General features: G+C 40.9%; 1 protein-coding gene across 1 annotated transcript in view; it reads left to right on the top strand.

Moving 5' to 3' along the window:
• iqsec1b (IQ motif and Sec7 domain ArfGEF 1b) overlaps positions 1-24,038 on the top strand; it is a 192,399-nt gene that overhangs the window by 5,334 nt on the left and 163,027 nt on the right. The window contains exon 2 of the mRNA XM_069513451.1: positions 994-1,592. Coding sequence (XP_069369552.1) covers positions 1,312-1,592 — 281 coding nt within the window. The 5' untranslated portion in view covers positions 994-1,311. The remainder of the gene's footprint in view (positions 1-993; positions 1,593-24,038) is intronic.

The raw sequence follows: 24,038 nt of genomic DNA, 5'->3' as shown, positions 1-24,038 counted from the left end.
GGTTTTGCAAAAGGTAAAACTCCTATTTTTACCTCCTAAAGTATTTTCTCCTTCCTCCAAACCTGTGTGTTTTTTAAATGAGTGTTTTCCATATTTTTGTTTTTACTGCTGAATTCTATGCCTTGCAAAAGCACTTTGAGTTGCATAATGTTTAACTGTGCTCAAATAATAAATAAAGTTCATTTATACATAAATTAATACTTACTTGTTCTGCAGATCTCTGCTCATTGTATAAACAGGGAAGTGTTTGCAAACATGTTTGCCTTTTCAATTTATACAGGGACATGAGGTTTAGGCTGTTGTTTTACAAATAAATACTATATAATATCATACTATATACTATGTGACTATGCCACACAGGAATTTCATTCTGCTGTATGTCATTGTTGTGCACATGATGAATAAAGTCTTCAATCTTGAATCTATAAATCCTGTTTTGCTGCCTCAGAGTGGCCACAAAGGGCACTGTGCTTATATGTTCTTCACCTGAGATGTGTTGGGCGAGGCAGCACTAAAGGGATAGTTCACCCAAAAATGAAAATTCACTCATTATCTACTCACAACTATGCTGATGGAGGGGTGGGTGAAGTGTTTGAGTCCACAAAACACTTCTAGAGTTTCAGGGGTAAACAGACATTTTCACGTTACTTCAATTGCATTGGATTAGGCTACAATGCTGTTTACTCTACGACATTCCAAAAGGGTTTTATGGACTCACACTCGTCACCCACCCCCCATTGGCATAGTGGTGAGCAGATAATGAGTGAATTCTCATTTTTGGGTGAACTATCCCTTTTACACTAGTATATCATGAGTAGGTTTCATGAAGAGATGGAGCAGAGCAGTAATCTGGCTCCTGTATGAACAAACAGTGAGATGAGTGGAAATTACAGTCCAGGGACAGTGTGAGCCTGTGTCACTGCGCAACACAAACTCAGCCAACCTGTTGAAACACAAACTGTGTGTGTGTGTGTGTGTGTGTGTTTGTATCAGACCTCCAGCAGTGAAGGAGTTAATGGTGCTCCTGTGCGCGGAGCGGCTGCCGGAGCTTTAGTTGGGCTGTTGCGCTGCAGAGATCGTGGACGCGGCGGCGCACAGCAGCGCAACAAACCCAGGACAAGTTCCCAGCAAAGCGGCTGCCACTACACTGCGAAGCAGCCATGTCGGAGCGAAGGAGGGTCTCTGGATGTGACAGCGCTCAGTGTCACTACTACTGAGCGTGCGTTTGTTTTTGTGAGCGTGTGTGAGGGAGCGAGAGTGGAAGAGAGGGAGCGAGAAGCCTGCTTCCCTGCGCGTGTGGATATCGCCTTCATGGACGGGCAACGGGGCTTTTACGAGATGGAGAACCCGACAGAGAACCCCAGCAAGGCGGCAGAGTACCTGCAGGAGCTAAACAAGATCATCGAGACCCAGCAGGGGCTGCTGGAGAAGCAGCGGGTCCGGATCGAAGAGCTGGAGCTGCAGGTGACGGATCTTTGCAAGGAAAACGCCTGTCTGAAGGATCAGCACCAGCGGCACCTGGCCACCTGCAGGCTCCAGCAGGGGAACCACTCCAGCCTGGGAGCCATCAAGGAGAACGTGCTGCAGGAAAAGTAAGTTGTGTGTGTGTGTGTGTGTGTGTGTGTGTGTGTGTTGCGCGCCGTGGACGGACAGGATGATGCCAAAGTTTATTGTGTCACCAGATTGTTTGCTCCGGGGCCGGAGAGGTCCTTGTGTTCATCATCCCCGACGTGTGGAACCACGCAACCGACCCAAATGTCCACTTCTCTGTCACTGACACGTTTGTCTTTACTGATCCGTGTAATTTATACATTGTCCGGGATTAAACCAGGCTCACACGCAGGCTATACGCACGCGTTCCACGGCTATTGCGTAATGTGGATCCAGTTAACAGGCGCACTGTAGAGACTGTATAAAACCGTGAGTGTGTGGCTGGAGGGGAGCCCGGGCTGTGTCAGAGCACCGTGGTACACGTCCGGATCAGTGCGTGTGACTTTTATTATGACACGCGTGGAAATTGCGCGCAGTGTTTACGCGCCTTTGGTTCTCTGCTTGATTTATTCTCAGCATCTGCTTGAATAATACCCACCAAGTTGTTGCCAGTGATTGATTTACGTGATGTACAGTCGATGTGTACAGCAGCAGCTTGACTTTGACTTATTTCCCTCACCACCGTGGCTGGCTTTTAATTTGAAAAAGACGCACTTGGCTTGGAGAAGTGCCCGGTTCTCCTATAACAACGACTCACAAAGGTTCCATCAAGTCTGCCAAAACACTGAGGGTGAATTGAACGATGAGACATGGGTGCACGCTGTGGGTATTGTAGACTAAAAGCTCTAGTTTGTGGTGTGCCCAAGGAGCTTCATGGAGCCACACGGTTTGCACATTGTGGTGTTGTGTATTTATTTATTCACAACTTCAACTGTAGACTGCTTTAAGAGGCTTTACACTTTCTAAGGTCACCACTTGCCACTGTACATGCACTTCAAATACTTACATTTATATGCATACGGTGCCTGTGTCTGCAGCATTGTACAGATAAAATCACAGTTTGTCCTATCAGGATATTGATTCTTCCTGATCCAGGTGTCAAACATTCTCTGGTCTCAGCTTCTCTGATGAGAGGATTTGCTGCTTTATTTGCTGCTTTATATAGATGTGTTTGGATTTAGACTGTTGGGCGAATGACATTTTCATTTTCATTTCCTAGTATTTTCTTTTCATTTTAGGGACTCAGGTGTAGCACTAATCCCAATATTAATATCTAGCTCTGATCCAGGGCCGTATATTAATTATCCCAATGAGTAGAAGTAGAATGATATTTCAGGGTCTGATCTGCTGATAAAATGTGCTCCGTAGTCAAGGGTTTAAAACACAGACTCGCTGGGTGGTAGGACATCTACTCTCTGTGAAAACAGGATGTCGGGCAACTGACACAAGAGAGACATTCAGACAGAAAAAGGTCTTTTCCATTTAAGTCAATACAAACCATGTAAAATCAAAGATGGCAGCCACCGCTCTGCTACTGAGCAGTGAGCATGTGAAGGAGACATCCTGGGTGTTCTTGGTTTGTGTTGACTTTAATGGAAAATCCTTCTCTACTGGAATAATTATTCTTTTTTTCACTTTACTCTTGCATGCTTTTTTTTCCCAGCCTGTAGGTCACTGAGACGATTTCCTGCCATGCAGTGACTTTGTAGTTTCATATGAATGGATGTTGACTGAAAAGTCTGAGGTGCAGGAGGAATCCATGTTAAACAGTTTACACTCCTAGCTCAGAACGGGACATTGACATTAGCTGGGAGTAATGCTGAATTCATTTCATTTCAAATGTCTGTACAGTGTCTCTCTTCATTATCTTAATTGTAAATATAAATTGTTTGTTCATAAAGAGTTTACCCGTTAAATCAAGGGGACAGGCCAGCATGGACAGATAATACGTTTTTTTGTATGATGTTAACAGAAAAGCAGTTTGATAAATGATAATTAACTCTGTCAAAAAGGTTGGCAGTTCATTTTCAGTCAATCAGCTATTGCAGCTCTAATTTTGATAGAGTAGGTGTTCTTGGAAACCTAATTGGGAAACTGCTAAAAAAGAAGAATGGCTTCAGAGTGAATTGAAAACCCTAATAAAGTTGTACCCCAGTGATTTAGTACTGTACTTAAATTGGGGCAGATGGAGTTCAAGATAATGTTCAAGAGATATCCTGCCCCATAGTATGGATCAGGAAGCAAGAGGCAAGATCCTACATTTCCCATGATGTAGCTGAATTGTATGTCAGGGAGCTCTCACTCCTGAAAGTCAAGATCCAGGTCCGAACGATTATTATGTTTATGATAAATTTTACAGATTAGATCTGATCATAGCTTTGGAAATGTACAAGTTCGTCTGTGCGTTTCATGCTGCTCTCTGTTTCTGAATTTTTTTCAAATTGATTTTCAGTGTCGTAAAAAAATGACAGTTAACCATTTGTTGTCCATGTCCTACACCAAATCATTCTTAGTCCTTCTCAGGTTATTTTTCTTCTTCTCTTGTTTCTGATGAGCCTCTAATCACTGGAGCATCAAATCCATGATCCATGGTCTTTTTGCACTTTCACACCTACCTTGTACAAAACAATTGAAACTTTCTGACATAAAACCAAAATAACAGATGTGAGATGTGCCACAGACCACATTCTGGACCAACAGACCGAAATGTAGTCTGCCCAAAAGAGGTCGATAGAGGTCAAACAAACCGTGGATGTGGTGTGTTTGTAGTGTGAAAACACTTTTTGGGATAGTTCTGACCTTCAAATCGATTACAGGAGGTTGACACAGCATTTAAAAAAGGAGAAAAGGAACAGGAATCATTATTGGTCCCTCCAGAAAGAAGTTTCCAATCTTATCCATTGACAGTTTAATGTTTGAAAGATGAGGATGATTCTCAGACGCATTTGAACTATTGTCAACTATTGCCTGAAATTGGTGATGGTGGTAGCAATCTATTAAAACCATAATAGAATCAAGTAGACCTAGTTAACGTTGAGGATGAAGATGAGATGTGTGTCATACAAAGTAAAGTAAACTGCACTTTAAAACCAAAACTAACCGGATCAAATCTTAACAATAACTTTACTTTGGACCTTGGTCTGAACTTTCAGGTGTTAAAATGCTGTTTTGGTTCAGAATATACTTAAATCATGGTCAAAGCAAAGAACCATCAATCAGAGCCTCCTTGTGTGTTGAGTGGAGATTTTATCCAGTTTGTAATGCAGACGGTCTAAGCCGAGTTATCTTACATAACCCTGATGACATCACCATCAACATTACATCAAGCTACTGCTTTCAGTGAAGAGGAAAATGAACTTGGCATGTAAAATCAGTGGAATCACCTTTAGAACTAAAAGTGCTCCATCAGAATAAGATATAAAAATATTGTTAATCCAGAATTGCCATACACCTGTCCTGTTCATTGATTTTCAACATCGCCTGCACTGATCCAATAAAACCAAAGATATCAGAGGAATTAACTGTGTTGACAAATTTATATAGTCTGTGCCAGTGCCATGGTAGCATCCCTCACTCCCTCTGTGCGTCTGCCTCCCTGCCTGCCTGAGTATGAAATTGCATCTGTGGTGATGAATGATTAGCTCTACAGTCAAACAGATATTTTGATGATCGCAGCACAAGTTCAGATGCCACCAGTTCCTCTGAAAATATACCGCTTTCACAAAATTTACTTTTGCTCAGGAAAGCTGCTTCTGCAGCAATATCCTGCTGTTTATTTGTGCCGAGTGCAATACTGTCAGGCCTTTTAACCTATGACATCATTAACATATTTGCTCACTCATCGTTTGTACAGGGCTATAAATAGTTATCGGTGCAGGGCAGAGGGTGGGTGCTCGTCTCTCAGGATTTCCTTCTTAGTGTTGCCTTTTTTGACACCTGAGCACAGAGAGCATTAATACTTATTTTTGCTTTCCTCTTGCATGTGATTGAAGGCAAATATTTTTAGTTAAAATCACCTGCTCTGCACACACACACACACACACACAGACAAAGCCCCCCCCCCCACAGTCCCCTGTGGTCGGTCAGCAGTCGGCCACGTCAGCTGCTCTTTTTATGCTGACCGCTGTCAGCATGTACAGTCCCAGCCTTGACTGGAAGGCCAATGGGGGAGCTCTGTCCCTCCCAGTTCCTCTGACACACGCTCACACACATGAACGTTATGCCTGAGAGGTCACCCTGCTACTCCAGGTAATCAATGTGAGAGAGGGCCGCTCGGAGGTTTGAGCAGTATTTATGAGCAGATAGAGTGGGAGCATGTTGTTGCTATAGTCCAGTGTATTAGCTAATCCACTGTTTACTCTGTGCTTCATGTGGCTCTTATCAAACTCACACTGCATGTGTGTCCCCAAAAATACAGAAAATAAGATTCCCTCGGTTGTTTGGTTTGAACATATTTATTTCAGGTTTGTTGAAGTGACAAACCAACATGACCTGAAGATCTGGGTCAGTGAAATGAAATGGCTTTAATTTATGAATATAGGAACTGCTGGATTAGCAGGTCCGATAAGGTGGCCAAGGACAGAATGGTGCTGTTGGGCCCCTATTGGATTCTGTAATTACAGAGTCCACACCAGACTAAACACCACAGCTTTGTTTTATGTCCACTCAGAAACCCAGGGTAACACCACCTGACCTCAGGTGTTCCTTGAGTCATTAAGGTTGTGGGAACTGATTAAAAGTTGATTTTGGAGAATTTTGCCTTGTGAGCAGAATATGAATGTAAATTATTACAGGTTCATGTCTAGAGTTTACCACAGGGTCCATGTATGAAACAGGGCCACAGCACAAGTACAAACTAATAATACTGGACCCACCGCATGGTATTATGGTGTTACCTGTGTGGTACAGATAGATTTTTGGGGTGACGAGGTAGACTTTATATCTAAAACTAAACCTGCACCAATGTGGCAACATTTCACAGTGCACGTTGTAAACCTGTCTGTCTTTTGGCTCTTTGTTTGGCCTGTGTTAAATGGATAGTTGGAGAGGTGCGTTTAGAGTTTCTATCCTCAATACACTTTTGGAGTTTCAGGCTTCACTATCTTCTCCTTCCTATTTAGGGTTGATTGGTGGATTGCAAACCAACCTAGAGGTGCCTTCCCTTCCTGCCACCACGGCTACATACCTATATGAACCTTTGAAAATGCATCAACTTGGGTACAGTCTCACGGAGAAGTTTGGAAATGCTGGTGGCTCAGTTTCAGTCTGAAAACTGGGGCTGCATTTCACTCTGGACGCACACTAGAGATATTTGGAAACATTGACATAGACATTCACATTCATGCTGGTTGGATCTTTTTGGTCACGATGTAGCCTTTGCTGATCCGTCAGGCTCCTATCAAATGACTCCATTGAAGAAAAAAACATCCAGCCTTGGTTACCAGTGAAGAACGTAACACGGATAATCAATTACAAGCGTTGCTGACCCTGCCATCTTTGCTAACAGCTGTTGCGCAGTAAACCTATGCATGTTAAAATGATACACCTGCTTGCCTGTGTAGGAGATGAGCCGTTATGCTATATAACCAATTCTTGTTTTGTGCATGCCCAGATTACATAAGTGGTCACATGGGTTTTCAGGTAGGTGAGTATGGACAGGGATTAAAACCGATTTGGAGCCAAGACGTTTTAGTTTGAAAATATAAATGTAGCAGTATGGATGTAGCACAAGTGGACTGTAGTCACTAATCTCTCGTTCATGGGCTCTCTATCTCATTATCTTCCACTCTGGTGTGTCGCCCACTGGTAAAATTTGGTATAACAGGTCTGCTCTGGTGTTTGGATTATTATAATTGTTTATAATACACCCTGGTTCAGGATTCTCTCCATCACATTACATTCACTCGTAGAGACAAAGAATGAACAAAAGCACTGTACGTCCTTCAGCCACTGCAAGAGCTGCTCTGCTAAGAGAGGCCTCATCAGTACGTTGTGTTTACATGTGTGTGTGTGGCACTGCAGGAAGTACTTGTAACACTTCACTGGACAGCAGCTCAGAGTGTCACAAAAAAGTGAACGTTGCCCTAGGACACATGGAAATTGTTTGGGAATTTAACAAAGTTTCAAGTTTGAGTAAGGACAGACAGTATACCACAGCCGCTGTGGGCAGGCTGTGAAATATACACTGTCTGTGATGCATTTAAAGCCACAGCAGAAATCCATTTCACACAGAGAACACTGCAGATTTTGAAGCCTGAGGGTGGTGTCGACATGCTGCCATTTGAATATAGAAGATGAGAAGAATAAATACACTTTCAAAAGGAGAATGCGTTTTGGAATGAAATATTCATGATGGGTGTTGGAAGTAAAAGAGATGTGCTACCTTATATGATGCTGTCAGGGTTTGTACAGGCACATGTAACATCATGTACACTTGGCTTTATGTTGTTCCTGTATTTTGATGTTTTATGCAGGTAAACGTGCCCCAGAGGGTGAATACAAGTTGCACATGAGAAGATGCAGAATGGGGGGATTTATTTACAATCTGCACTGGCTTTGAAAGGCACATACTAATGAGAAATTGATGTATTGCCAAATCCAAATGGAAGAAATAAAGTGTTACACAATGAACACACAACAAATCCAACTATCCACTATTGTGTCAAATGAAAGAGTAACACAGATCTAGTGAATGCATTTGACTTTAATTATTAAGCTGTTTTTCTTTCTTTTCTCTTGAGATTGCTTTGAGTTTGCCTCCTGGTGTGAGATCATGATGTGAGATCGAAAACTTAATTAATCTCCACATTAACAGGAAATATTTTCTTCACTCCTAATGACTTTAATGTTGGTTTTAATGCCAGTCGGATATGATTTACGACAAAACACTATACAATAGCAGCTGCGTAATGTTATTATATGATAATTATCTTGCAGCGACTGTGAAACCTCCACATTAGTCAACAAATAATTTCATTGTTTTATAAATCATGCCGTCTTGTTGGTTTTGGTTGTGGACAGCAAATACATGTCAAATGCAGTTTTCTATGATATGTATGCTGAAAAGTGTGACTGATGTGGAGTAAGTTTTTAATGTTATTTACTGAATTATTCAGATACACGTGCCCAAAAAAGCAGCTGTGCTGATCAAACATTTATCAGACATGGATGTAACTTTACATAAAACTGCTACGAGAAGTTCCCTTCGTAAAAACTCTTTTGTTATAGTCATCCAACCAGAAGAAAAATACAATACAGTTTTTCACTTCATTACTTTACCTCAAAACATGATCACAAATCTTCTTTAAATACAAACCTGGTGAAAATCAGAGTAACATTAAAGACATAAAATAACCCTCATAATATTTAAAAATAAGAAATGATTTGCATCTTGAACATAAATAAAAGCAATTTGACAGAGTGTGCTAATAAAAACTATATCAAACAGTCACAACAACAGGACTTAGATTTAGCCTTAAATGAAATAGTTTATTCTTTATTGACTTCATGTAATCTATCAACTGAGTTGAGTCAGACTACTACAAACCAGATATCATTTTTTTTTTATTAGTATCATCCCCTATTTCGTTCCAGAAACAATTTAATTGAATCTGAATACTTCTGGATTGCTGCAAAATCAAATATTGAACATTGATCCATATTTTCAAGATTCAATATCCATAATATATTGTTATCTTATAAGCTAGCCCATCGCTACCACTATCAACCACAGTACAGTGAGCTGATGAGCCCTGTGGTGAAAATGGTTGAAAGAAAATGTAAGTTAAAGCACAATCCGAGTGAAACAGCCGCATTTTGAAAAGGGAATTTACCAAGTGTTATAGATTTGAAGCTGAGTGCTCAGCCTCTTTATTTTCATTTGCATAAATTGCACTAGACGACAAACTTGTGATGCACATTAAGTTAAAGTGAAAGCAATACTTGCAAGAATGAAATCTATTATGGAGACTGCTGCTTCTTGAACTGTCCATTTGGTCTCAACATTGTACAACAGTTGTCTGAGAGGCTCTATATGTCACACAAGCTTTTCATTAGTTAATAACATATAATGATGAACATGAAAAATGCCACATATTGAGGATGCAATTAAAATGTAATCACATTCTCAAGTGTAAAAGTTATTTTTTATAATCTGATGATAAAATCCGGATTAAGGGTAATCCATTGCCCATCCCTGTCTATCAATTACATTTCATAATGAAACACACAGCATGGCTTGAGTCATCTTTCGCCAAACGACTATTCGCATAAAAAGCTGTAATTCTGGTAGCCCTCCTTATCTTCGACCGTTGTTGCATTGGGGGTCTTTTAAGCTCCTACTCTATCTGACAATGTTAAGTGTAATGCTTTATCATCTTATTCACTTTACATTGATCAGTATATGATAAGTAACAACACTGCTGACTGAAGTGTATTAGTGTGTGTTGTATCCTGGTTTGTGACTCGTCAGCACTTCTGTATTGGCAGTTTCATGGCAGGCTGAGGTCGGAGGAGCTGGTTTGAATGGAGCTGAACATGTATCGATGATTTTAAAATATTTGGAATATTTGGAAACACTTAATTAATTATATATATTAATATATAAACATGTTGTGACCTTTCCGTTGAAATTTTATATCTAATTCCTCTGAGAACGGACCACTGGCTCTGTGCTGAAATACGCTCATCAATAATCTTGTGGCAGTATGGGAGCATGGAGTATTGTTTACTGGAGCAGACTGTTACAAATTATATACGTGTTTGAGTTCCTGCCAGAAGGCAATATTAAAAGTGTTTGTGTTTACATTATAAAGAGACAGTTTCTTTTCCAGCCATTATATGTATTGTGTGCATCTTCAAGGCCCAACCAACACAAAGTGCTGAATGTTCACTTTAGTCAGCAGGTTCCCCACATTGCTTTTGTCAAAGGTCTATGATAAACTGCACTGAGCTTGTCTTAATATTGTTTGAGCTGTAGTTTCCATGACAGAGGAGATAAACTTGATAAACATCATTTGTCCACATCTCTCCCAGCCACCTGCACGTCCACATTTTTGTTTTTCTTTATCTTCATGTTTTCTATGCAGAGTAGAAATGCACAGAATAGGGCTGCAGCTAATAATTATCCTCACCATAGATAAATGTGCAGATTATTTTCTCAATTGTTTTGTCAATAATGTGTCAGAAAATTGTGAAACATGCTCATAATTTCCCTCTGTGTCCAAGGTGGCGTTTATCTGACGATAAGTCCAAAACCCAGAGATATCCAGCCTCAGTGTTTTTCGGTCGAGTATTCTATTAGCTTCAAAACATCTCTGTATTGTTGGTGGTGTCTTATCAGTCAGCGTTAGTAAGTATTGCTGATTTTTGGAACAGGTTCTGTAAAGCTGTGCAGACACTGTACGGATGAAGTTAGCTTTTAACTTGTAACTTTGTGACACAATGTTTAATGCAGAGGTGTCATGGCGCCTGATCATTCCCCCGAACGATCAACCGTCACACTCTCAGGTGATCGGGAGGATTTGAAAGTTTGAAAGTCAGCTCAGAAAGTTGTGAGCAGTTCCAGTTAAATTTGCCACATGTCTACTGTTCTACATTCTGTAGTGAGCTTGCTTTACTGTTATTGAGGTAGTATTTACATATTGTGATTAAACGTGTAGCTGTGATAGAAAGCTGAACTGCAGAACACTCTGTATCTTCCAGTTATCTGCAGGTTGCTTGTCTTTTCTTTTCTTTTTTTTCCCAATACCGGAGCTAAATCAACACATTTAAAATGTTTCTGGTGCCTAAACGGTGGCAGATGGTAACAGCGGCTTTGTTATTGTTTAGCAAATTCTAATTTGAAATGTAACATTATAACTTGTAAACAGTTTGAAGTATACTTGATTTAAATGTACAAATATAAATAACAAATTTACAAATCACAAAAAAAATTAAAACCTTACCATTCCACAATAATTAACACTAAATAACAGTTTCAGTGCTAAATACAACAAAATACTCCAAACTTGTCATAACTTGTCTCCTCATCAATGGGGCCAGGGATGCCCACACTGCTGGCTGATGTGCTTGCAATGGGGTCACACAAGCAGTAAAACACAGTGTTGTCATGATCCTCCATTCACACTGTATTGTTGTAAAGTTTCAACAACCAAAACCTGCGTTGTGCTTCGGTCTGGTTGTTACTGAACAAACAGAAACTGCTGCCTGACTGGAACAGGAATTTGGTACCGAACCCGATCTGCAGGTGCATATTCTTCTTTGTTTCTTCTCACCCTCTGTTTATTGTATGATTGTAGAATTGCACACTGCTGCTTTGCTCTTTTCCAGTCAACATTGATGAGAATGAGAATGTGCGTGTCTTGTTTGAATAACCTTTATTGTCACTGGACAAAGCCAAATGGGGGTTGCTAGGAGCAGGGTCCCTTAAGTAATCAGTGGTCTGTCTGCCAAGTATAGATAACCATGCAAAAAAAGAATATACAAAACATTCAGACATGGTAATTGTAGCCTCTGTGGCCAATAGCATCTTTTGTGGGAACAAGGGGGTTTGTTGATGTGAATGGATTCATAACCTATTGTATCAAATTCTTTCAAATGGTTTTGAATGTACAAAACTTGCACACATTATGATTTAAGCACCACTGTGACTTATTCCTCTACACATTTCTTGCTTGGAACCATCATATATTGTGTACTATATCAGTAGTGGTCTTCACCCAGTCTGATGAAATCAGCTGAGCTCCTCTTGGCACCGTTCATTGAGAGCAGATGAACATTTTTCTCCATAGGATGTGTAAACGCAGGCCATGTGTCATTGAGCTGGAGTCATTTCTCTGCTACAGGACCTGTCTTTTAGACTGGCCTGATCGCTGCTCATCCATCATATCCTAGTGGACCCAAGGGCTCATTGTTGAACAAGCTGGAATTGCAATTTTGTCTGCCACCTTCCCAGTTATCGGGGATGTGGGTGTGTAACAGTGTGCATGTTGGTTCATGTTAGAGTTTGCACAGTTATTCCAGTGGGATGAATGAAAGTCAAAAGTGCCATTTGGGATTCACGGCCCCCGGAATCATCTGTTTAGTCATTAACATCATAAAGGCTGCAGGGGATATTTTGTGGAGGACATGATATACACGAGGGAGGAAATTCACTTCTACATGCTGATGAATGAATCTTGAGGATTTAACACAAACATATGCAGAGTTTTCATAAGCAGGGAGAGCTGCTGCATCAAATCAAATGCTTCCTAATGTCTTATGAAGTCACATCAACAAATGACCTTTATTACACCATGTGATTGACAGAATACCACATGGAGGAGGGAGAGGCGAGAGAGCCACTTGGTAAAGAAAAAGTTGAAAATTTGGTATTAACTCATGACCTCAGTATGGTTATCTTGGCTGCAGAAGAGAAACAAAATCATCCATGCAATTGTAAACAGATGCAAGCACAATTCAGCAGCTTAAGGATACCCCCAAGTGCCTGCTATGGTGGCAGGTAGCTGAGCTAGCATCAGTGCTGGCTAATGACTCCATTGGCACTGATTGCAACAGTAGCCTGTTGATGCTTTAACTGTCTTCATCAGTCACATGATGCACAGCTCGCATGGTAAGGCAGTAATTTGGGGGTTAGCACTGTTGCCTCACAGCAAGAAGGTTCCCCCGTTTAAATCCAAGTTCTCCGTGTGAATGTGAGTTGGAATGGTTGTTTGTCTCTATATGTCATACCTGCAATACGCTGGTTACCTGTCAAGGGTGTACCCTGCCTCACACATAATGTCAGCTGGGATTAGATCCAGCCCTGGAACCCTTAAGTAAATGGTGTAGATCAGTGGTGTCAAACTCAATCACAGAGAGGGCCAAAATTAAAAATTGGGACTACGTCGAGGGCCAAACAGGGTCAACATTTATTAAACAGGATAGACAGGATGTCGGATGAAGTGCAAAAAGAAAACATATTTAGGTGGCCTTCATTCTTCTTCTTTTTTTTTTAGCCAGTTTATTAAAGTTTGGGGTCAGGTTCTGTGCTGTGGAAACCCTCAAGATGGAGTGAAGGTGTGCATCAGTGAGATGACTCCTGTGTGGGTTTTGTTCATCTTCATCACAGAGAAAAGTGTTTGAGTGAACTTGACAGGGCAGAGACAGCAGCACACAGGCACTGGGGTCTCTGGAAGGCGGGAAAAATAACTGAATAACACCAAATACTCGGCAGGTGAGGAGGGGCGCTTGTTCCGTGTGCATCTAGCTGGGCATTGGGCACTGTGGCTTGGCCAGTGGAGTCTGTGCACTCCGCCTGGCTCTCTGGCCAGTGTGAGATGGAGAGAGAAAGATGGAAGGAAAAAGAGAGAGAGATAAGCCTGAGAGACACAGTGAACTTGGCGGGGCAGGCACTGGGATCTCTGGAACGCTGGAAAAATAATTTAATATCATCAAATACTTGGCGAGTGAGTGGAGAGGAGCTCACACTCCGTGTGCATCTAGCCAAGCATTGTGCACCGTGGCTCAGCTAGACGGGCCAGTTAAGATAGACATATGATATTTTATTGCCGGCTGGATATAATTGTTCCACAGGCCGGAAGTGGCCCGCGGGTATTGAGTTGGCCATCTCTGGTGTAGATAATGGATGGAGGGCTTGAATGCTGTAGAGGTGTAAAGTATTCCACATCACTTCTGTTGAGCTCAAGGTGGAAGAAGGAAACAAGAGTACATTAAAATAAACAAAAATATGTCAATGTACTTTTACATTGCAATCGAACTAAGGCGGACAAAAAACTGTGATAATACTTCACCTGCTTGAAATATTTGAACTTGAGTGAAAAATGTTTGTGTTGTCAAAGGTCAAACTGGCCTCGGTGTCAGCCTCATGTAGTCATGGAAAACGGCAGCCAATTCCCTGAGCCGAGGGTTAGGGTTGCACCTCTGGATGGTCTTGGACCCACACAGAATGGCACTGGCTTGTCCAACGCAGTAGTTAAAGTCACTACAGCCTCTTTTCTTGAGGAGAACTGGTGAAAAATCTCATGTTGTGTTTATTTGTGTTGCTCCCATGAGCAAATGATCTCGTGGCCAAACAAAAACATGCTCTGTCTGAGGTGTGAATGCAGCATGACAGACAGGAATCAGGATAACCATGAAATGTTGGAGGCCTACTTACAGTACATTTTGCCACTTTCATATCATCCTATTTTTAGAGCCAATGTGACATCCTGTTCATATCCATCAGACACTAAATGTGCCTCTTTTAAATTGTTGATCAGATATTTGTCATCCACTCTCTGGTGCAGAGTATCTAAAGGTCAGCTGTGAGTGTAAATGAGCTCTGTGAAGAATAATAGCAGGTACGCACACACACACCTCTCTGAGGTGTCACGAAGCTTTCATCATGACATTTTCAGTCCCTGTGTTGAAGGTTCCTTCTAATAGTGTTCATTCAGTATCGTTTGTCCTTTTTCAAAAACTGATCTGATTTACCTGCTTGAAGAACGTCAATGTATATCAGATTCTCTTTGCTTACATAGACCATGTCTCTTATAAAATGTATCAGTCTATGTATCTGTCACAGCTGTTGTCTGCTTTTCCTTGCTACTGTAATTTATTCTGAATTATCAGAAGTCTGTGTTCACACCATACATTCCCATAGACAAAGTTTGGTGGTGGACTTTTGTGATCAAGCAGAACTTCAGTAATCTTCATGAGCCTCAGAAACCCAGGAGAGCAGTTATCTTGTGAAGCCACATGGTGGGATTTGAAGAGAAACGGGAAAAAAAAGAAAATTCTCTTGCCTGTTTCTTTTCAAAGTGAAATATTGACCATATATTCATTTTAAGTGACCCATTACCTGCTTTTGAAAAATAAATTCTTAGCAAATGTTGTTCATATTTGTGACAGCTACACAGTTTGTGCTTAGGGCTAAAACCACCCTTGGGGCCATGGAGCCAATATATATGTATTGACAGCCCAGAGAGATGCGTTCCATTTCATTTCACATCATCCAGCAGACTGAAAATGAGAGCTGCTCCAGAAGCAAAGATTTTCCACTCAGCTTATAGAGGGATCATGTGGATTTTCTCAGACTCTTTCAGACATTGGGTATTTGGTAAAGGCTGGCTGAAAGTACATAGGCTTCTTTGAGTGTTTGGTTATCAAACATAAGTGAACTATGTTTAGATTGAGGACTGGGCTGTGCCGGGCAAAACTCTTAATACTAATTAAGTATTACTAATCAAGCAGTGAGCATTTAATTTGACTATTCTCTGTTAATCACTGAGTCTGATTTGTGTTAAAATGCAAATACTTTATAAATGGCCAATACATTAAAAAAAAGTGTTTGCTTAAGAACTGATTAGGGGATCGCTGCATGCATGCATCCATTTTTCTTTGGAGGAGATCCAGTTATCTCATTGCACGTTATTGAAAAGTTGTGATACGCTACATGACCTTGGTTTGACTTCTCGGGTCTGCAGCCTTATCAGAGGCTGTGTGATGCTGTGATTGAGCTCAGCAGTGCTCCGAGCGAACTGCTAATGACATGTTGATATGCTTTGGATGTTCACCATGTTAGCATGCTAACATTCTTTAACTACAACTGAAGCTGATGGCAACGTCTTTAGTTAAAGCAAAGTACAATTTGAACGTTTGACCTTACAATGGTGTTAGAGGAAAAATCAGGAGAATGTGTTGTGTTGTACCATTCCATCCATGTTGAGTTGTTTCTTTGCTGGTGATGATAGATGAGGTGAAGTCATTAGGGTAAGGTAGTCTGTATAGTTAAAGAATCAATCTGTGTGTTATGTACAGACCTGTAATATGCCTGTGTGCATCCAAATAAATATAAGTGATGATGTTGTCATTGTGGAACCATTGTGTGTATGAACAGTATTAGAATACATTATTTAAAGGATCTGTTGTGTGTCTGTGTACACATTGGATAGATTCTCAATGTTTGTAATTCATGTATAGTGTTGATAATTATTTACACAGTTCTCTGAATGAGCATTTAAGTCCTTCCAAGACTTGGATGATTTAGTTTGTTGTTACTTTTTAGCCTGTGTGTTGTCAAAATCATAGACTGTATATAAAAGTAGAAAACTCCCTCTCACTATCCAGTAATGAATCCAAAATGTCCTGGGAAAAAATATTGCCATCTTGCACTGAACCAAGGGCTGTCCCCCCGACACATGCACTCGGCTAATCTTGGTCTCAGATTACAATCATGATATTTCACCCCGTTTTCATAGCATCAAATCAGCTAATTTGCAGTATCTCATTAGAGGATCCAACACCTCTTACCTTACTGTTTCATTATGTTAAAACCTCATCCAGTCGTCATGTCTCATTGAGCAAGGTTGAGAGAGCAACCCCGCAGGATGAGAGTGTCAGGGAGAACAAGGATTACTTTAACCCTCAGACACACAGGATGTCATTGCAGTGAATTCATCACAGTGGGATTTACAAAACACTTTTTGAAGGTTTATCACCTCTCCATCAGTTTTCCTTGATTCACTCATACTCATCACACATCTTAAGGGACTTTGGGGAGTGGTGCACGTGGTATACATATTTAGGCAGGAGGCCGCCCCGATGATGATGAGTGATGTGCGATTGATTGTGGTGGACTGGTCTGGGCCAAAATGTCAGTGCTGATATTTATCAATGTTTTGCTCCCAGTCCAGCCCTGGTCCCTCACTGCAGGTATTGTGAAGTACTCCTTCAAAGGGAGGGGCCTGTTAATATGAAGTGACGCCACTCAATACCTAGGTCCGCCCAGATTCCTGCACGTCTCACTCATCCCTCTGTCTATCATGAGTGACCTCATCTCCACTGCTTGTATGAGGATTTTCTTTCATTCTCTTGATACCTACCCAAAGGTCATGTGCACATTTGAGGTTTGGGGCCAAGATTGACTGCTGAATCAAGTGCTGTTTGTTTGGTCACTGTGGCTTTTCTTTGCAGCCACACTTCAGTGCTGTCTTCACATATTTGCATCCCATTGACCTCAGGTGCACTGCAGTAAAAGCTACTGAATTGGTCGTGCACTCAGTTGCTTGTGTGGTTGGGCAAATGTGAGTGGTGCTGATTTCAAATTTCAAATTCAAGCACCTGAAGAAATATTACATTTTAACAGCTGGTTCATCACTTTACCCCAGGTTACATGGAAATACAATAATATTATATGTGACATATAATACATTTTCTAGTACATCCTTCATAATGCTTTGTTCTACTCATGTATAAAATCGAAGCCTGAGTACAGCGATGACATGAACACCATCTTCCTGTCAAAACACTGAACGCTCTTCTCACACTTAAATGAAGGGTTTTAGATGGGTTTTTGCTCAGAGTTTGCTTTAAAAGTGAATGCTTAAATATTTATTTTTCATTGTAACCCTCTACTACATGCTCGAGGAAATGGGGTAGTAGGATTTTTAATTAACTTAACTTTGTGTGCAGCATTTTATTATATACATCCTCTGATCTGTGCAGATGGTGTGTAATTATATTCATAATTTTCTATGGTCAGTGTCTGCTCTTATTCTCTCGGACCTGGCAGCAACATGAACTCTACATTGGACTCTGTGCTGAAGGGCGTCATTTCATTCATGCAGTTAGAAAAGTTGTTGTTGCAGTTCCATTACAGCGCAGTTTTGAAATATCTACATTTCGCTTTAACATTATATAGTGTATAAACGGATCAACTAGAGTAGGTATGTGTGTCAAAAAAGCTATCATTTGTATCTTTGCCACGAGGCAGGTTTGACTGCGGCCTTGTTGCCACTGAGTTGGATGTGTCCGCGGGTCGAGTTGGTCACGGCTCTGTGATTCTGCAGAATGGCTCTGCAAGCTGCCAAAGCATCCCCTGCCTGCCAGGCTGATAGTGGATCACTGAAGAAAACCCTTCCGGTTCTCTGACTGCCGGGCCAGCAGTGGATACACAGACGTATCAGCAGGGCGAAGAGGGCTGAGGTCCTGGTTCCACTGCCTTCCACTCTGACAAGCCGCTTGGAGATTTTTGCCCTCCTGCCAGTATGTTCCAATTTCTGCTTCACAGGCAATTAAACAGCAGACAGGATTCTAAATATTTGGAGGCATTCAAAGTAATGTCTTACTTCTGTAGGACGAAAAGGAGTGACAACCTTTGAAGGCACAAATAGCCTAATAATAGAAATGATAATTGGAAACACATTATTATCAAAAAGAAATATTTTATGCTTCAAAATGCTTCCACTTTGTCAGTTTGTTTTTTGTCTTTCGTAGATGAAATGCCGTAGGCTGTGGGGTCTATTGTTGAGTCAGTGCTATTGATCAGCAACTCGTGCATTATACAAAACGCCTAAGAAGTGTTTATAAAGGAAGGTTTCTCCCATACACTATTCAAGAAGGAATGAAGGATTCTCCGTTGGTCTTTTAGAGGAGTAGTTACATGATGAGTAAAGGCGGTTTAATTGCAGCAAGTCAGAATTTCCTTTTCTCTTACCCTGATAAAACACGAGGGGACTGCTGTTACTGAACAAAACACAAGCAGTATATCATTGTAGACTGCATGTAAAAACCTTCTAATGTATTTGTGTTCCATTTTCTACATTTATTTATGTTAACATGAAAGAAGAGAGCTTACTTGTGTAAGGTACTTAAGAACTACAGTGTTACGCAATCAAACATCCATCTGTCCATTATGTATGCTGACTATTGAGGGTCACAGGGGGCGGGAGTAAATCCCAGCTGACCAAGATACAAACAAACATTCACTATCACATTCACACCCAAGGTCAGTTCTCTAATTAACCTAACACCATCTGCATGTCTTTGGACTGTGGGAGGAAGCCGGAGTAAAAATCCAAGCAGACATGGGAAGAACATGCAAGGATTCAAGTCCTCTTGCTTTGAGGTGACAGTGCAAACCACCACACCACCGTGCCACCCTAAACTATCAAACGTGTTTAAAGACTTAAAATGATTGCAAAATGCTTTTAATTTAAAAAGCAACTGAACAGTTCTCTTTCGGCAAGTAATGCATTTTCATGTTCCACTGCTGCACTGCTACTGTCCAACAACCAATTTACGTGTCATGGTAAGACTTTGTATTCTAAATGTGTCATCAAGCCAGTATATTCCTGAATATGTGGCCCCGCATCCATAATGAGTCATTGTTCAGCCTCATGATGCTGCACTCATGATAGTTTATGTGATAGTTAGGCTAGGAAAAGCTTTCCTGCAAACTAATTAGGCAGAAAAGTGACCTGCTCTTGCCTGGTATGAAGGTAATAGCCATCCATACTATTGATACATGCAGACAGACTTTCTAAACACTCTCTGCAAGTCCAAGGACTCTCTTATTGATTAAAGATCCCTTGATTGTCTTTTTCTATCTCCAGACTGTCTAAGCTGCCTCTTAACAATGAGTTTCACCTGAGAATGATCTGAAATAGATCAACCACTATCTATTTTCTTTGCTTTATCAAAGTGGAACCATGTGAGGAAGCATTTATAGCCCTTTCCTAAAATTCTTCTGTCAAATGCTAAAATGGACCCGTCGGTAGAATGCTTGTTTTCATCCTCCAAAGAGTTATAATTGGCATCTTCTAAAGCACTCAGTGATGAAGACTTTATTATAGCAAACATCTGCTGCTTAAACTGCACCTATTTGCTCACTTCCGCCATCCTGTCACTGCCAGCTGCACCCTTACCTCACTGAGAATCAAGAGCCCAGATTTCTTTTTTCTACTTTTTAGTAGGTGAAGAGGTTTTGAATATATTCTCAGGATAATGAATGCCATGTATTGGTGACGAGCTCCTCACTATTTTTGGTCACGGATGAACCCTTTTGGTTTTTCTCACTGGCTGCTAAATTCCTGTGACTCATGTCCCAATTAAATCTCATTGATGACAAGCTGTGGTTAGGACCTGTATCCATAATAGGAGCACTTACTTTGTAATGATCCATACTTTCATGGAAATGTTGTATATCCCAAGGAGAAGTGTTACGTCCTTCAAACAAGGACTTCAACATTAGGCCTTTGGTGTATGAGAGTACGTGTGAGAGATACAAGCTGACAGGATTGATTCTTTTAATTCCATGGCAATCACCATCACATATAAATAGGCCACTGTAAATCCTATTTTCTATGTCACCATTGAGGTTAGTTGTACGTATTGACAGTGAGATAGAGCATGTACCTAAAGCTGGGGGATGAGGTTGAAATACCCTGAACCTTCTATAACAAGTAAAGGCTGAATATGGTTTCATACTTTATCAGGATAAAGTATTTCTGATTCTGATCACTTAACCCATATGTGGAAATTTGTCAATGTTATAGTGTAATAAGAGGTGAGAATGGGAATTGGTGGTAATAGCCTCCTCAATCTTTTTCCACCATCCCTGATAAATGACCTTTGATGCCCTCTAATCAATGGCCTGTTGCTGATGTTCATTCATTCTCTTGTCAGTCATTTGTCCACTTTGGTTTCGCTCCCCGTGGGATCCGGTTCTGTTGCAGAGATCAACACATGTTATGAAGATTTTGGTTCGATATTCTGATAGGAGAGGTAGTCCCACAGGGAAGCCCCTGGGGACCCTTCTTAAAGAACACACAGCCATATTCTATGTGCTTATATTTTGTAGAAGTCTCCAAATGTTTGAAAATGAAATACTTAAGTTATTCTACCACCTCTCTGGGCTTTGCCTTATTAGGTAAAGTCAAGCATTTGGGACGTCTCTACGTCTTGACATTTATTTGAAAAATTGACAGCTCAAAAGTGGGAATCTGGAAAGCTGCTCTCATTTTCAAATCTATGTTAAACCCTCACATGGTCCCCCATTGTGGTAGGGAAGGGTGTCTCAGTCCAACCTCCCAGCTCTGTTCTAAAGGCATCTTTTTGAATTTCCAGGGTGACACTTCAGCCAAAACTTAAGGTTTGTTACTAAAACCATGAAGTGTGTGCTACCTGTGTGAAAAAATAAATGCTATCTGTTTTTTAGAGCTCATTAGAAATTCAAATTAACTGTTTCCCAAGTTTGAGCCATAACGTTGTAAGGAAATCAGTCTAAAATTCAGAATAAGGTACTATCAGCAAATCAGAGTATAGGTAACATGTCTGCTACGTGTGTGCAAAGCTTCTGTGGAGAGGTTGCTAAAACAGACTTCTACAATACAAATTAAAATTTGAGATGAAATATAATATAGTCAAGTCTGTGAGTTACATCAGGGCTTCACCATCATTCATATCCCTGAAGTGACATAGGTGCCAGTAACAAAGGGATTGTTTTCCTCATCGTAAAGTTAAAATGTTCTAACAGCTGGGTGCTATGGAACAGATAGTGTGACTGGAGCTTATAAACTGTAAATCTGTGTGACAGCTGACCTCCCTGAAGTTTAGGGAAGTACAGAATACATTTATAAAGGCTGTGTCTTTTTGTGCTCTCTGAGATGTTTATGGACCAATATTGGTGGTGAAATGCAGGAAAAGCCTGGAGGTTAAGCCTGTGTGCAGAGAAGGTCTGTTCATAACTAGGCTATATATTTTCAAGAAAGTGTGGCTTTGAGGCGTCTACGCATTTGCTTTGAGATGTGTTTTGCCGGGATGTGTGGGTTTCTCATGCCAAAGAGCTATCTCTATGGGCTATATATATATATATGTATGCAAGTGATGTCATCCAATCTGTCCTTTTTAAAGAAACAATTTATTATGGATCACACTGCCTCTGTCATCATGATTTTTGAAAGCAGAATGTATAATGAGAAATGTATTTATTGTTATATTTTTTGCAGTCTTAGCCAATGACAATGTTTGGGGGATTAAATGCAGTCAACGGCCCATTTGGTTGAATGGTTCCTCCGCAATAACAACCTACTTGATCCTCACCAGTCTGGTTTCAAGGCAGGCCACTAAACTGACACTGCCCTTCCTGCAGTCTCTGAGCAACTTCACACTGCTAGAGCAGCCTCTCTCTCCTCTGTCCTCATTCTTCTAGACCTTTCTGCTGTGTTTGACACAGATCCTTATTTCCTCCCTTCAGGATCTGGGTGTCTCAGGCTCTGCTCTCTACCTGCTCTCATCCTACTTCAAAGACAGTACCTACTGGGTAACTTGGAGAGGATCTGTGTCAGAACCTTCTCGACTCACTACTGGGGTCCCTCAAGGTTCTGTCCTGGGTCCCCTCCTTTTCTCTCTGAACACCAACTCTCTCTGCTCTGTCATTCACTCACGGCTTTTAATTATCTCTTTTCTCCAGTCTGAAACACAGTTAGCAGCACACATCTCTGTTTGACTGACTGATATCTCTCAGTGGATGTCCGCACACTACCTCAAAATCAATCAAAAGACCAAGCTGCTTTTCCTTCCAGAGAAGGGCTCTCCCACCCACCTATGACCTTACTATCACCAACGACAACTCTGGTGTAGTCCCGCTGCTTTCACACCTACCTTCTTTGGTCTAGCCTTTTTGACTTTTTAGTTTAGTCTGAACTTAATGATGAGCCTGCTGAGCCATTATCTAAGGCTAGTCTCAAGGTGAGAGAATAGGGATGTCTGCAACCAGGATCAACTTAAAGGTAAATATTGATTGAATTGCCATTACAAGGTCAAATCTACCTCAGTCTCATACATATTGAAAAATAATATAAAACTAGTTAAAAACAAAAAGTGTTGCCTTAATTGTAAATCACGGCGATAATCCTTTTGCTCTATATTAATCAACATAAAAGAACAAACCAAAAACAAGAAAAAAATCTATATCTTCAGCCTTATTCAGTTTCTAAGGCAAGTACAATGACTCACAGTAAAAGCCAAACTTTTATTTCATGTTTTAATCTGCTTTAGAGGCTTAGAAACAAACGCTTTATGAACGTCAAGTTTTTCTGAACACCCTCTGTTTTAGAATGATTTTTTAGAGGACGCCTAAGGTCTTAGTGGGGAAAACATACACCAGCGAATGTGCCTGTGTGTGTTAATTCAGTAATTAATACCATCATTCAGTCTAAAATATAATCCCAACAGTTTTAATCTCAAAATGTGGCAGGGAGGTTTGTGTAACAGAATAAATGTCTATGTCTATGAAGACATCAGCATTTCTGTGTTATTTCAGAGTTGTGCTAAATCACTGCTTATGTCACTGTGGACGGCCCACATATCTTTCAAATTATAGTCAGAGCCAGACGGCGGAAGTATATCCATGTGTCTGACACTGCAGAGGAAATGAAAGAACACTAAGGCACTTCCAATGATCCCTTGTCATGTCCTGATGTCAGGATGAAGAGGCGTGTTATTCAATCCTTTCTGATGACATCTGGCCACAGATGTGCAGCCCGGCCATTGTGGCTAGTGTGATCTCTGTGGCTTTAATCTCTGTGGTTCCCACGCCACACCACAGGCAGGCTGCTTCGGCCACTCTGAACTGCAATGAACTTATAAGTCCCGGCCGCTCCTCTAGATTTAGGCATGTTGTTGTCAGAGGGAGGAGATTATTGCAGCACCTACAGCCACAGTTACATAATACTGTACCTTTGTTATAATGCCAAGGCCAGCTCAGAGATGACGGTTCGTTTGTC

This window comes from Paralichthys olivaceus, chromosome 2 (assembly GCF_024713975.1).
Source record: "Paralichthys olivaceus isolate ysfri-2021 chromosome 2, ASM2471397v2, whole genome shotgun sequence".
Taxonomy (NCBI): domain Eukaryota; kingdom Metazoa; phylum Chordata; class Actinopteri; order Pleuronectiformes; family Paralichthyidae; genus Paralichthys; species Paralichthys olivaceus.
The sequence above is the reverse complement of the archived record's forward strand: the minus strand, read 5'-3'. Positions and strand labels throughout refer to the sequence as shown.